Source organism: Oryza sativa, chromosome 7 (genome assembly GCF_034140825.1).
Source record: "Oryza sativa Japonica Group chromosome 7, ASM3414082v1".
Lineage (NCBI taxonomy): Eukaryota > Viridiplantae > Streptophyta > Magnoliopsida > Poales > Poaceae > Oryza > Oryza sativa.
This window is the reverse complement of record NC_089041.1, coordinates 7833183-7848049: the sequence shown is the minus strand read 5'-3', so window position 1 is coordinate 7848049 and position 14867 is coordinate 7833183. Positions and strand designations below refer to the sequence as shown.

The 14867-nt window shown below is 42.3% G+C and overlaps 1 protein-coding gene across 3 annotated transcripts; it reads left to right on the top strand.

The window, feature by feature from the left end:
• Positions 1–10299: 10299 nt before the first annotated feature.
• Positions 10300–14254, top strand: LOC4342804 (pentatricopeptide repeat-containing protein At4g21065). 3 transcript variants are annotated; one of them, XM_015789755.3, is made up of 4 exons: positions 10300–13128; positions 13216–13283; positions 13576–13748; positions 13841–14254. In XM_015789755.3, the coding sequence occupies exon 1, from the start codon at positions 10474–10476 to the stop codon at positions 12634–12636; it is 2163 nt and encodes a 720-aa protein (XP_015645241.1). In that variant the 5' UTR covers positions 10300–10473; the 3' UTR covers positions 12637–13128; positions 13216–13283; positions 13576–13748; positions 13841–14254. The 3 variants fall into 3 exon arrangements, with proteins under 3 accessions (XP_015645241.1, XP_015645238.1, XP_015645237.1); XM_015789752.3 differs by having other exon boundaries at positions 13216–13434; XM_015789751.3 differs by having other exon boundaries at positions 13216–13477.
• Positions 14255–14867: the final 613 nt, after the last annotated feature.

Genomic DNA, 14867 nt, shown 5'->3' with positions numbered 1-14867 from the left:
TACCTGACAATCTTGGCATACTATCACATCCAACCTTTCAATTTGGCCACTCTGGAGGTACCATTTTTTTATTCTCCATTTTTTGACTTAATTTCTTGATCTGTATATAATAGCAAGTATTTACCGTTTTTATTAACTTAATTCCTTAATCTCTATGTAGTAGCAAGCTTATTCCAGGTCTATGTATTATACATTAATAGTTTTTTCTTAATTAGCTTCGGCTTATATTGATTTATTTTTCAGCATGTACTGGCTTCAGTGCCTAAATATATAGGGATCTATTTGGAGTTGTCGATGCGCTTTTGTTGTTTTCTACCAGCTGATGTACTGTATGGTTGTGTGATTGCTCATCAAGATTATTTAAGTTCAGTTCCATGCTAGCATCTGCTGTTCATCAGATTAATTAGCTTTTGTTTAGTGTTGGATCTATTGAATGTCCTCTGCTGCCTTCCATTTTCTTAATCCCTTGCCGCTATTGTCGTTGGCAGATTGACAGAAAGCATTTGCATCGATGATGTTCATTATGGACAATCTTACATTGGTGATGTTGATACATATGGCATAGAGGACTCTGAAAATGTGGCAATCTCAATATATTATAACATCATACCTTTGAATCTGACCACCCTATAGGAGTATAGGTACTGTTAGTTTGCATCTCCTTTTTGTTTACTTAAATTCTTGATTTCTATACGCATTCAGAGATAGCAACCTTAGTTATTCTAGGTTCATAGAAGATGGGATTCGCTCTAGCCTTGGCTTAAGATTGATTTTTGAAGATATTAACTTGATATGTTCAGCTATTTCTTTATGACAAAAGCTACAATATTAATGTGATCTCCCTTACCATATAGTCATATACTTTTATATGATTCATGCATTTTAGATGATGCTGACTATAATAGTACACATACTGATATTAAAATTTTCTCCAACGTTTCATTTTTCTATTTCTTTATCTCATCGTATGATTACTTTATGCATTGCTAATAGTTGACATGTACAGCTCAGTGCAATGCAAGAAACAAACGCAGTACTCTTGCTGCTCTTCTGATGCAAATATGGTGTAATAACTTCCTACATGAGGTAGTGGTCTGAATTCCAATGTGGAGTAATACACCCTTTTTCTTCATTTTTTGTTTGCATAGATCAATTTGAACTTGTTTCCATAAGTGAGAAAGTTACTTATATTCCGTGCAAGCTAGGTGATCTACAACGGGGAGTTTTCTTCTTTGAGCAAGGAGAGGTCTCTGTACCTTTTTTCTCCCAAGTTTTCTTTAATTATTTTAAAAATAAACTCTAAAATGGCTGTATGATCTGAAAAAAAAACAGACAAGATCATTAGCTCAAAATAATTCACATGCTCTGTATTATGGCTAATATCTTTGTCAAACCAAACATATAGATTGTACAATTCACCTTATAGTCAGGGAATGCAAATGAACAACCAAATTAAATATTTCTCTCGGCAAATTTTCCATCTCTGGTTGTTTGGATCGATCAAAGATTTGGAAATTGGTCAAAATTTTACTAGGTCAACATAACTACATTAATATTGTTTAATGTCTTCTTTCACTAAATCAGTTCAAGTTATATGCAACAATATAACATTTTCTGATCTACTATGTGATCCTATTATAGTGTGATTGACTCTGTAGTTTACATTCATCTCTAGGTGTTTCACATCCAGCTAACCACAAAGGATCAATGCATAGATTAACCCACAATTATTGCAGCCCTAGAAAGTATTGTTGAACTTCTCGTCATGGAAAGAGTATATGTACCACACAAAAGATCAATGCCTTGATTATATGCTGGCATTTGATTCAGTATAATTAATGTGATTCTACTTGAGTATTACTTTCGAACGTGTTGGGCAACTTTCTAAAATATCTGCCTCATTTCAATTGAGTTACAATAGGGCATTCTATTATATATTCCAATAGGGTGCACATGGCTTTTTTTTTTCTTACAGGCAACATTGCTGATGTGATGTGGTTTTCCTGCTCTAATGTTTTCCTGCTTTTAGAATTTGCTACTGATCTATCCTTTTGAATTGAGATTTTGCTTTCATGGACATGTTTATAAAGTGATAATTATTAAGTATTCATTATAGATTCACTTGCCAGTATAATTTCATTAAGATATCATCTTCTGACCATGAAATGTTTTATGGAACCCTTTTTGGAAGAGGGAGATATATATATGCCATGTAGAACTTACATATTATTGATTGCAAAGCAACTGCTATGTTAAAAGATTGCAACGGTTGATGAAGAGAAGTATGCGATGATGTTGCAAATAAAGAACCACCTTTTTATGATTGTGGTTATAGCACCGTTTCAGTTCTCCCATCCACTCCATTGTATGGTTACAGCATTTTGTTCATTGTATGGTTGCTAATTTTGCTGAAATGCATATGATTGTACAAATAGTGCATAGACAGATCAATAGGAACAATTCATATTTGAATCTTTATGGAAAACCTGATGTGTATGCCAGTTTGTTTTCACGGAATATTGACAACTATATATGTTTTGTCTTGCTTTTGTTATCGAGCACGCAGCGTAGCGCGTGATTATTGCTAGTTATTTGTTAATGGAGAGAGTATATCTATATTCTTAAGAGTTTGTTTACAAGGAATTCAATACTTAAGAGTCTAATAGATGAATACCTTTGGGGATTAAGTGAACTTTTTTGACAGGCTGATGCAGCAAAGTTATTTTGGGCTAAACAAAACAATTCCACAATTTTAGTGTTTCTTTTTAAAGATGAATTTTAGTGTTTCTGCTGTTATCAGTAATATTTTTTTGGGGGGAGGGTGTGTTAGAGGACAAAATCATCTTTTTATGTGCATGGTGGAGGTGCAAATTCTGCAAAGCCTTGCGAATGATCAGAAAGACTCTGTTTGTAGTTTGATTTTTTTCTAACCAGAGAAAATGCCTGTGCGTTGCAACGGGTGAATGCTATTTTAATTTTATTATTGTTATATGGTTTAGTTAATGTGAATTTCACTGTAGAAATTCGCTTGGATATATTTTTTTAAAAAAAATCATGAGTTGCAGTAAGGAGCCCGACCGTGTAAGTTAGAATGTGATTTTTTTAAAGAGATTTCTAAAAGCAAACGAACTTAAAACCCACTCAAATATGGATATGTATTTCTAAAAGTAAACAAACTTAAAAACCGACTCATACACGGATGACGTACCAAAGTACCGGCAAAAACATCTTCAATTTTTATAATAGTAGAGATGTGTGCATCACAGACTGGACTAAGTATTTATTGGTGGTTTTTATATATTGCTAGTATTAAATTAAAGAAGCACCATGTCAATTTGTACTGATCTACACGCAATTGTTCACCAGTCGCACTATAGAAAGCAGCTGCTTAGTTTCAATGGTGCATCACTTCGCAGGCGCTTAGTAGTGATAATGATTATTCATGAATGATGTTTGTGGCCCATAGCACATTAGCGGCAGGGTTTCATACCGTTTTCGTATTTCATAACACTAAGCATGTTAATTCTTCATATATAGATGTTCATCAGCATAACAAGGGACAACATGAAAGTGCCTCGAAATCCCTACTTGATTTTTTTTTTTGAAAAAAGTGTATTTCCCACTTTGAATCCTAAAATCTCATCAGAATAGAAATCAACATAGTAAAGGACAAGATGACAGTGGCTCGAAATCCTTACTTCTTGGGAATTAGAAATGCCCTTGTAATCCAATTCATGCATAAAATAATGTTGTCAGAAATTAAAAAAATGTATTTTCCACTTTGAATCCTAAAATCTCATCAAGAAAAAAACTTAGAAAGCTGAGATACTATTCTGTCACTTCTAGATGAAATTCATGTAGTGTGACCCTTATACCCTCTTCTGCCACTTTATCCCATCAAGCCTAATACCTATAACCTCACCCTCTACATCGTAGGACCAACCCTAGCCTTTGATGTACACGTTTTCTCGCTAGATTTGTATTCAACTTTTTTTCCATGGTGAATCCTAAAATCTTGCCAACATAAACAACTCTTGATTTAAATACAAATGGCGAAAATGTATTTAATATAGACATGATTGTTTTGGGTAAGAGTGTAGCATATGTTTGAAATACACTGCATACATATAGATGGGATACCCATTCTTGCCAGATTCGTCTTCAATTCCTCTTTACCACGGTGATTCCTAAAATATCACCAACATAAACAACTCTTGCTTGATATAGAAGATATTGTTTTTTTTTTCTTAGTGTGTAGCATCTGTTTACAAATTAGGCTTCCTCATTTACGGCAACTATGAGCGCGAGGGATTAATTTCTGTCCATCGGATGGCAATGTAGCTAACAGTAGTGGGGAAACCGTCTATATTTGTTGTATGATCATAATTTGGCATCAACATGGCATGGAAAAATCTTCTAGCAGCCTCCGTCATCAAGCTAGGGAGGAGGACGTGTGCCACGTACCGTACGTGTCTAAGATGGCGGTGGTGGTTGTGTAGGAGTTGGAAGAAGCAAGGGTTGATTATGTTGGAATCGGAGGTCGAGGGCTTGTTTGGCGGTGCTCTAGCTCCTAGATTCAGCTTGAGTGGAGCTGGAGTAGTCCAACCAAACGGGGTCCAGATCTACCAAAAAAATAGATCAGAGCAAGCGAGGTAGAGTAGCATTTTGGGCACTCCATGGCTCCAGGTCCGACCGCATTACATAGCTTTTAGCCAAAATTACCTGCAAAATAACACTGCCATATCCCTCCATCCCTCCCTTTCGTACCGTTTCGTCATGCCTCCTCCAACATCATCTCTCACATAACAGAGCAACGCAAGCGGGGGAGGTAGAAGAGCAGGTGGAGGAGGAGAAAGCAAGCAGCGGTGGTGGTGCACCGCCGAGAAACAGGCGGCAACACGCAGGATTCACCTCCTTGTGTGTCCCTCCTCCATGTCTCCTTCCCATCTCCATGCACGGTGGTTGAGGGCAGGTCCAAAGGCGGCACACAACAGCTGATGGAGGCGGTCGAAGGTGGAGGGCGAGCACAGTGGTGCCAAGTGGCACTGTCCACAGCCGACGCCACCACCTCGCCTCCCCTTGTCCAACTCTTTCAGATCTGGAGCTTTCTAGCATGAGTTAGTACTAAAATATATTGATTTAATTCCGATTTGAGGTGGTTCGTACTGTTGCGCATATGTGCTTGTGGATTCTAGCATGGTGGAGGTGCAAATTCTGAAAGTCTTGCGTATGACTCTGTTTGTAGTTTGATTTATTTTAACGTGTGCATCACAGAATGGACTAAGTATTTATTGCTGGTTTTTATATATTGCTAGTATTAAAGAAGTACATGTCAATTTGTACTTCTACACGCAATTGTTCACCAATCGGAACTATAGAAAGCAGACGTTTCAATTTAGTGGATATGTTGATGCAAAAAACATACACTGGCCTGGAAGATCTGCTTAACTTCAGTGCAGGTCCAAAATCTTGCCTTTAGGTTCGTGAGCATGCCAGTTGATTTGATCCTATAATCAACAAGAAACAAAGACAAAAGAAACCGTGGTTAAATCCATAAACGATAGCCGATCGGCCAGCCGCCGATGACATATCATTTATTCTTGAGCCGATGTCATATGTAAATCGATCGGCAGTTATAAATAAGCAAAATAAGACTAAATCTATTCGATCGGCTGTAGATATTAACGCTATATAATCCTTCTGTCGATGTATATTTAAACCAAGTGATTGGGATAGATCGGTCGCCATGCCGAGACAGTATAAACCACTTAGGTCGAAATGTACATCAACATGAAGATTATAAATGCCTATAGCATTGCCGATCAGATAGATCTAGCATGTATCGGCTAATACTTTGATACCACTCTACGTTAAGATATTAAAACAGATAGAATATATCAAATAGAAGCCTAATATAATTTATTGTGACAAGATCTTAACATAAAGGGCAGACTTAGCATATCAATTAAGCATATAAAACATAAAGCTAAATCAGGTAAGATCGGCTGAAACCTCGATACTATCTCTATCGATAATCATAAAACAAGCCAGATATCACAATTATAAATACTACTTAATAGATCGAACTCAATCGATGCAGCATTAAGCATAAATATAAGTATGAGATCTAAGCAGGATGATGAAAATCTACAAGAGATGGTAGATACACGATACAATCTAGATTAATAACAAAACATAACTCTACCGGTTGTTTCCTAATGATAAGAACTACTCGATAACAAGTCATATAGCGCTATTAACGTAGATTGCAACATGTATATGATAACTCGACGGATTACATAAACAGGGTTAAAGTATCATAAAGATGGAAGCATTAACCCTGAGAACGCAAGCCGCCATAACAAGCTTTACCTTTAGTTGAAGATCGAATCGATGCAGCTCAACCCGAAAGCAAGAACTCGTCGAAGTAAATGAAAGTAAAAGAGTGGCGATGCGCCGAGATTGTATTGAACGATTGTTAATTGATTACATGGGTTCGGGTCATATTTATACTCGAGATACAAAATATGTCCTTGCCGGACACGACACTTATCTCTAACAAACTCTAAAATACCATAAGTCTTTGCGGCTGACTTTTGCCCAAACATATCTGTAAGGAAGTTACATGAAATATCCTAATTAATAGATGCAATTGCCTATCCGAGAGCCCTATCTCCATCGCGGCAATCTTCGTGAAGCACCTTGATTGATTCTAGAAACATCTTTGAAACCACCATTATCAGAATCGGCTGCATCACCTTTATCGGTTGTATCAGTTATCCTCTGTCCGATCCATCTCAGTCGATGCAGACTCCAGCCGATGCCTTCGCAGCCGATACATACTCTATTTTTCAAATCAATCTCTTTATCGAATCTGCCTCGATCCCAATGTCGAACCCGGTTCATGACCTACCAAATTTGGTTGTCAACAGCTTCGTAGGCGCTTAGTAGTGATCATGACAATTCATGAATGCTGTTTGTGGCCCATATCAAATTAGCTGGATAGTTTCATACCGTTTTCATATTTCATAACACCAAGCGCATTAATTATTCATAGATGTTCATCAGCATAACAAAAGGACAACATGAAAGTGCCTCGAAATTCCTACTTGAATTTTATTTGAAAAAAAGTGTATTTCCCTCTTTTAGTCCTAACTAAAATCTCATCAGAATATAAGTCAACATACTAAAGGACAAGATGAAAGTGGCTCGAAATCCTTACTTCTTGGGAATTAGAAATCTCCTTGTAATCCAATTCATGCATAAAATAATGCTATTAGAAATTTAAAAAATGTATCTTCCACTTTGAATCCTAAAATCTCATCAAGATAGAAAATTAGATAGCTGAGATGCTATTCTGTCACTTTTAGATGAAATTCATGTAGCATGACCCTTATACCCTCTTCGGCCACTTCATATCCCATCAAGCCTAATATCTATAACCTCACCGTCTACATCGTAGGACCAACCCTAACCCTAGATGTACACGTTTTCTCGCTAGATTTGTATTCACTTTTTTCCATGGTGACTACTAAAATCTTGCCAACATAAACAGCTCTTGATTTAAATACAAATGGAGAAAATGTATTGAATATAGATTGGATTGTTTTGGGTAAGAGCGTAGCATATGTTTGCAATACACTGCAAACATATATACAGAATATCCGTTCATCGGATGGCAATCTAACGGCAAGGTGGGGAGCCGTTGCCGGCAGCCTCCAGCGTCAAGACAGAAGGCACGTGTGCCACACCCTGCATGTGAGATGGTGGCAGCGTCTCGGTGGGAGGTGGAGAGGCACTAGGTTGATTATGTTGGATTGGGAGGTCGAATGTGGATCATTACCTCTTGATCAGATGGAGCAAAAAATCTACTAATTGGAGCGGGAATTTCATGTGAAAATAGTTTGGCAGTTTTCATGATTATTACACTGTAGCCCCACCATGTACACCGTGGCACTAAAACCTATCCCTAGATCTACGACTCTTTCTCGTCAGATTCGTCTTCAATTCCTCTTTACCATGGTGATTCCTAAAATATCACCAACATAAACAACTCTTGTTTAATATGGAAGATATTGTTCTTTTTTCATAGTGTAGCATCTGTTTACAAATTAGACTTCCTTATTCACTGTAACTACGAGTGCGAGGGATTAATTTCTATCCATCGGATGGCAATATAGCAAACGGTAGGGGGAAACCGTCTATATTTGTTGTATGATCATAATTTAGCGTCGACATGGCATGGAAAAATCTTCTAGCTGCCTCGGTCATCAAGGGAGACTTTATTGGTCCAAATTACATTAGTTGGAGAAAAAAAATTATTGTCCCATATGAAGGGGTAATTTCATGTGAAAAATAATTAGGCGGCCCCTCCTCTGGCTTCACTATCTGCCATCATTTTAGAAAGGAAAAAGTACGTTTTACCCCCGTGAACTATCGCAGTTGACCGAATTACACCCTTAAACTCAAAAACCAGACATTCTATACCCTCAACTATTGAAACCGGACAAATAAGGCCCCTGAACACTGTTTTGAGTGGTTTTGACTTGACCTTGCACACGTGGCGCCAAAGTGGCAATCTAACCAGCAAAAAAAAAACATGGCCCACCTGTCATACCTATCCTCAAACCAATCTGACAATCTCTCAACCATTCAATCTCTCTCACGCACACACTCGGGCAAGGCAGCGGGCGACCGGCGGCGGAGGTGGAGCTCCCCGGGCGGCCGGTGTCTGAGGCAGAGCGGGCGACCGGCGACGGAGACGGAGCTCCCCGAGCAGCAGGCGGCGGAGGTGGAGCTCCCCGGGCGGCGGGTGGCTGAGGCGGAGGTAGAGTGGGTGACCGACGATGCCGTGGTAGAGAGCGCGGCGGTGGCGGCGATGCGGGAGCAGGCGTGTGTGGCGTGCGGGTGATGGCAGCGCGCGGGGCCGGGCGGTTGGCGGCGGCGGAGGGGGAGCTGGAGCCGACGACGGCTCGGCGGGCAGCGGGCTACGGCGTCGCCGAGAGGCAGCGCTTCTCTGCCTCTCTCTCTCTCTCGGTGAGCAGATGAGGCAGCTGTGGCGCGGAGGCAGAGGCAGCTGCGGCCGGAGGGGGTGGAGGCAGCTGCGGGCGGCGGGCGATGAGTCAAGGACGACAGCCGGAGGCAGCGAGGGAGATGGCATGGGAGCAGCTGCACGACGACCGACGAGCCGCCCTCCGTGCGCTCGGCATGGGCCTCATCATGGGTGGCGACCTCCTCTGCGCCGAGCTGGAGTACGCCATCACGCGGGTGGTGTCCGACCGTAGCCGCGGTGGCGGTGGCGGTGGCGATGGCGCGGGAGAGACCGTTGCCTCCGTGCCGCCCGCCTGCTGCCGCGCGCAAGAGAGAGAGGAAGAGTTAGAGAGAGAGGAAGAGGAGAGAGAGGAGGTGAGAGAGATTCGGCGGCCGGTGCGACGAGATCCACGCCAGTGGCCGCTCTCCATGGCCTTTAGCCTTGAGCTCCGCTGCCCACACCCATTCTGCCCTCTCTCACTCTCTCGTATAATCAGAATAGGTGACTGACAGGTAAGGCCCACCATTTTTATTATTGTTATTTCTATGTTGGACTGCCACATCAATCAAACTAGTGCCACGTGTGCGCCACGTCAAACCAAACCACCCCGGATTGACTTAGGGGGGTAATTTGGCCGGTTTGAAAAATTTAGGATGTAAAATAACTGGTTTTAGAGTCTAAGGGGGTAATTCGAACGACCCAAATAGTTCAGAGGGTAAAAGGTACTTTTTCCTTTTAGAAAAAAGAAATTGAAAATATAACTTGTTTCTGCCATCATTTTAGAAAAAAGAAATTGAAAATATAACTTGTTTTTGAAGTTTTTGCGATTATATAGATGTTTTTAGAAGAATTGCGAAAATATATACGTCCCGCACGATGGAAACGTAGGACCGACTATTTAGCACAACATCAAAACGCGTCCGATCTAACCTCTTGGTACTGTCTATCTCTCTTTCAAATCCTTTGTTTTTTTCTGTGTAGCATCTAAACGGTTTCTTATATACTTTTTATGTGTTTTCCATTTCTTAGAATTTAAGGTGTGATGAAATTTTAATCTTGCATTTTTTTTTCTTGTTCTTATGTTTTGAGAATCCTGCTTTTCAAATTAGCCCTAATATTTATATGAAATTTCTTAGGACCAAATGAGCCCCTATCCTTGTTATAAAACTTTGAAATCTTATTCAAATATAAACAAAATCAGATTTGAATCGAAATCATTTTCATCCTAGGAATTGCTTTTTTTTCCCGGCCCACGTCGCGCCCCTCTCGCCAGCTTCTTCGCTTCGCTCCTCTTCCTCCTCGCGATAGCCGCCGCGGCGGCGGCCGCTCGCATCCGCCTCGTCGCGCGCGCTCCAGCGCCGCCATCATCGCCTCCATGCGCGCGGCCTTGATCGCATCGTTCCCTCGCCTCCACGGCTCCACCGGCGGCCAGCGAGCTCGTGATGTGCGCGGCGAGGAAAGCTGCGGCTCGGCTGCTCTCGCCGCGGGCTTCCACGCATCCCTTCTCTGCGGCCCTCCTCCTGCGGGGACGAGCCGCCCGCGGGGGATCCCTCGAGGCACGCTTGGCTACGGTGCCCCACGAGCGTGCCTCGGTTTTGCGGTTCTGGGTCAGACGCCGCAGATTCCACGACGCCCGCGGGGTGTTCGACGAAAGGCCCACGAGGACCGCGCCCGTGTGGACGTTGACGATCTCGGGCTGCGCACGGCGCGGCCGGTATGCGGACGGAATGCGCGCGTTCGCGGAGATGCTGGCCGAAGGTGAAGCCACGCCGAACGCGTTCGTCCTTGCTGCCGTCGTCAGGTGCTGCGCCGGTATGGGCGATGTGGAGTCCGGCAAGCGCGTCCACGGGTGGATGCTGAGGAACGGGGTGCATCTGGACGTGGTGCTGTGCAATGCTGTTCTTGACATGTACGCCAAGTGTGGCCAGTTCGAGCGTGCCAGGCGGGTGTTCGGAGCAATGGCCGAGAGAGACGCCGTCTCCTGGAACATTGCCATCGGTGCATGCATACAGTCCGGTGATATCCTTGGGTCGATGCAGCTTTTTGATGAATCGCCGCTGCGTGACACTACAAGCTGGAACACAATCATCAGCGGCCTGATGCGGAGTGGGCATGCTGCGGACGCCCTGAGCCACCTGCGTCGAATGGCGCAAGCTGGAGTGGTGTTCAATCACTACACTTACTCCACAGCGTTTGTCTTGGCCGGCATGCTTCTCTTGCCAGACCTAGGCCGGCAGCTCCATGGCCGTGTTTTGATTGCTGCACTGGAGGGTGATGCATTTGTTCGGAGCTCTCTCATGGACATGTACTGCAAATGCGGCTTATTGGAGGCAGCTGCGTCAGTCTTTGATCATTGGTCACCACTCACTAGAGACATGAACTTTGCCTGGAGCACAATGGTTGCTGGGTATGTCCAGAATGGCAGGGAGGAAGAAGCTCTTGATCTCTTTCGAAGGATGCTGCGCGAAGGGGTTGCTGCTGATCGGTTTACCCTCACTAGTGTAGCCGCAGCTTGTGCAAATGTTGGGATGGTTGAGCAAGGAAGGCAAGTGCATGGCTGCGTGGAGAAGCTATGGTACAAATTGGATGCACCATTGGCATCTGCCATTGTGGACATGTATGCTAAGTGTGGCAACCTTGAAGATGCTCGTAGCATATTCGACAGAGCTTGCACCAAAAACATTGCTGTCTGGACTTCAATGCTGTGCTCCTATGCATCTCATGGCCAAGGCAGGATAGCTATTGAGCTCTTCGAAAGAATGACAGCAGAAAAAATGACTCCTAACGAGATTACCCTTGTCGGTGTTCTATCTGCCTGTAGCCACGTTGGATTGGTCAGTGAAGGAGAGCTTTACTTTAAGCAGATGCAAGAGGAGTATGGAATTGTTCCAAGCATTGAGCACTACAATTGCATTGTTGATCTTTACGGGCGATCTGGACTGCTTGACAAAGCAAAGAACTTCATTGAGGAAAACAACATCAACCATGAGGCTATTGTTTGGAAGACGCTACTGTCAGCTTGTCGACTTCACCAGCACAACGAATATGCAAAATTGGCTTCTGAAAAATTGGTTCAACTGGAGCAATGCGATGCTGGATCATATGTTATGCTGTCAAACATATATGCAACCAACAACAAATGGCACGACACTTTTGAGCTTAGAGTTTCAATGCAGGAAAGGAAGGTCAGGAAGCAGCCTGGTCGATCTTGGATCCACCTGAAGAATACTGTGCATACATTTGTTGCAGGGGATGCGTCACACCCACAATCAGCTGAAATTTATGCTTACTTGGAGAAGCTGGTGGAGAGACTGAAGGAGATTGGGTACACAAGTAGAACTGATCTTGTTGTTCATGATGTAGAGGATGAACAAAGGGAAACAGCTCTTAAGTTCCACAGTGAGAAGCTGGCCATTGCATTTGGGATCATCAGCACTCCAAGTGGGACTCCACTTAGGATCTTCAAGAATCTGCGTGTTTGTGAGGATTGCCATGAAGCGATCAAGTACATAAGTCTGGCCACAGGTAGGGAAATAGTTGTTCGTGACTTGTATCGGTTTCATCATTTCAAGGATGCTAGTTGTTCTTGTGAGGATTTCTGGTGAAATTTTGTTGACCATTCATGATGACTAACTGAGTAACTGAAGATTGTTATGTACTGCGTCGTGCACGTGCATGGCTGTACTAGAGATTGTGGCTCAAATGTATATTGATTTAAGGAGAATTCCTTATTAGCCATCTGATGCCAAGTATATTCCTCATCTGCGGAGAAGCGCATTAACAGGCTACCTCACCTTGATGAGCCAGACATCCTCACCTCCACCTACGAACCATTATCATCGGCAGTCGGCATGGACTACTCGCCATTTAGCAAGGCTGTGGTGAGGCAGGCGGTGGATAACCTGGTGAAGGCCAGCAACTGGATCATCCTGATCCATGTCCTTCCCAGAGGAGCAGATGCCAGCCACAAGGAGCTCTGGAAGAGCACCGGCTCACACATGCAGAGGCATTGCAATTTTTCTGCTGCTTCTCTTGTTCAGCAAATTCTGACTGCTGCTTCTCTTGTTCAACAAATTCTGACGCAGAAAGCTTAACAGGTTTTGTAGCTGATCTACCATTGCTTTCTGACTTTCTGTTTCTCTGAACACAGAAGCTTTGATTCATGTTCTGTGGTTAACGTGCAGGGAGGTGTTGGGTCAACCCTGATAAGGAGGTACTAGCGATCCTGCAAGCTGAATCGAAGTCCAAGCAGGTAATGACTCAGCTTTGCCAGAAGATCACCCACCTTTGTATTTGGGTGGTTTGTGAGGAATTCTGCATAGGGGACAGGCGAATTATGCTTGATGGTTCTATAGTTGTAACAATCTGCAACTGCCTGGGCGTCTGTACAGACTATGCTTGAGGTTCACCATTCCATTTCCCATGCTGGCATTCTCATTTTTCTTGGTTAGGACAAGAGCTTCTTGACATTCATTGACAAGTGTATTGAAGGTTCTTATTTTGTAATGTCATAGTAAATTCCTTGTTTGGGGTCATGTCTGCAGTTTGCAAGGAGTCCAGGGAAGGTTCACACTTGAACCCAAGCAGTGGGCTGTTCCAACCAAATGAGAAGAAGGATGTGGTAACATCAACTGGCTAGCAATGGTTGGGATTCTCGCTGGTTACCTTTGTGATGGGGCCTCTTAAGATGTTAAAGCTCTATGCTGTTCCTTACATGGTAAGAGCATGATGTTATAATTAGTTTCTGCAAAACGATAGTCGGGATCGATGGGAGTGTATGCCAATTACATTTTATGAACCCTCGTGCAGATATTGTCATGTGGTTGGATTTTGTCACATACTTGCACCATCATGGCCATGAAGAAGCTTCCCTGGCACCATGGAAGAGTAAATAACATTATTAATGTTGTGGGATTGCTATTTGTCAATGATGCAAGGATGGCCACTAGGGTATAGTCCATTTTTGTTCAACATAGGGCATAGTCTAGTTTTGTTCAACATAGGGCATAGTCCATTTTTGTTTGCTAAATGGCAGAAGGTTTATTTGTTCAAACATAGGTTCTGCGTGTAAAAATTATTGAGTAGAGATTTATGCCTTTAAAGATAATTAGCTGAATTTCCCGTGCAACTAAACTAAATGATTATGTGAAAGTAGAATTGTATTTGACATACAACTCTTGCATCTATATATGTAAATACAAACCATACATGCTGTTCTGACTACTTTGTGTTTTTCTACTATGTGTCTATGTATATGATTTTACCAAAATGCTGACATTGAAAGGATTTTTTTTACAAAAATTATTCACTTGAAATTAGTAAATTCTGTGCATTAGGTTCTCTTTCCATTCCTACAAGCAGGTAAGCAGCTATATGTCATGTTAGATGCCCTGATACAGGACAAGCACAAATTTTGCCACATTAAGTGATTCTTTCTCACGTTTTTATCTCTCCTAAATGTTTGACCCCTTGGCATGCTTCTTCTAAACAAACTTTGAATATGATACTTCTAAAAAGAGAAAGCCACTAACCAAAAGCAAGAGGAGGAAACGGGACATACCTCTGTTCGAGATACAGCGAATCGAATAAATAAGTCTTTGGATGAATGTTGAAGACAGACAATACAAAACCCAACTAGGAGAATACATTCATCCATAATCTTGCTTAGATCCGTTACTTACAGATTCAACTGCTTCACAAATTGATGGAAATGAACTAAACTGTTTCAACTGTTGCACCAATCTTTCTGATGAAGTAAACAGTTGCACCAATCTTTCTGATGAAGTGAAAGAAAAGGTTTTGAAGATTTTTCTCTATTTAGTGCTGAGATGGGGAC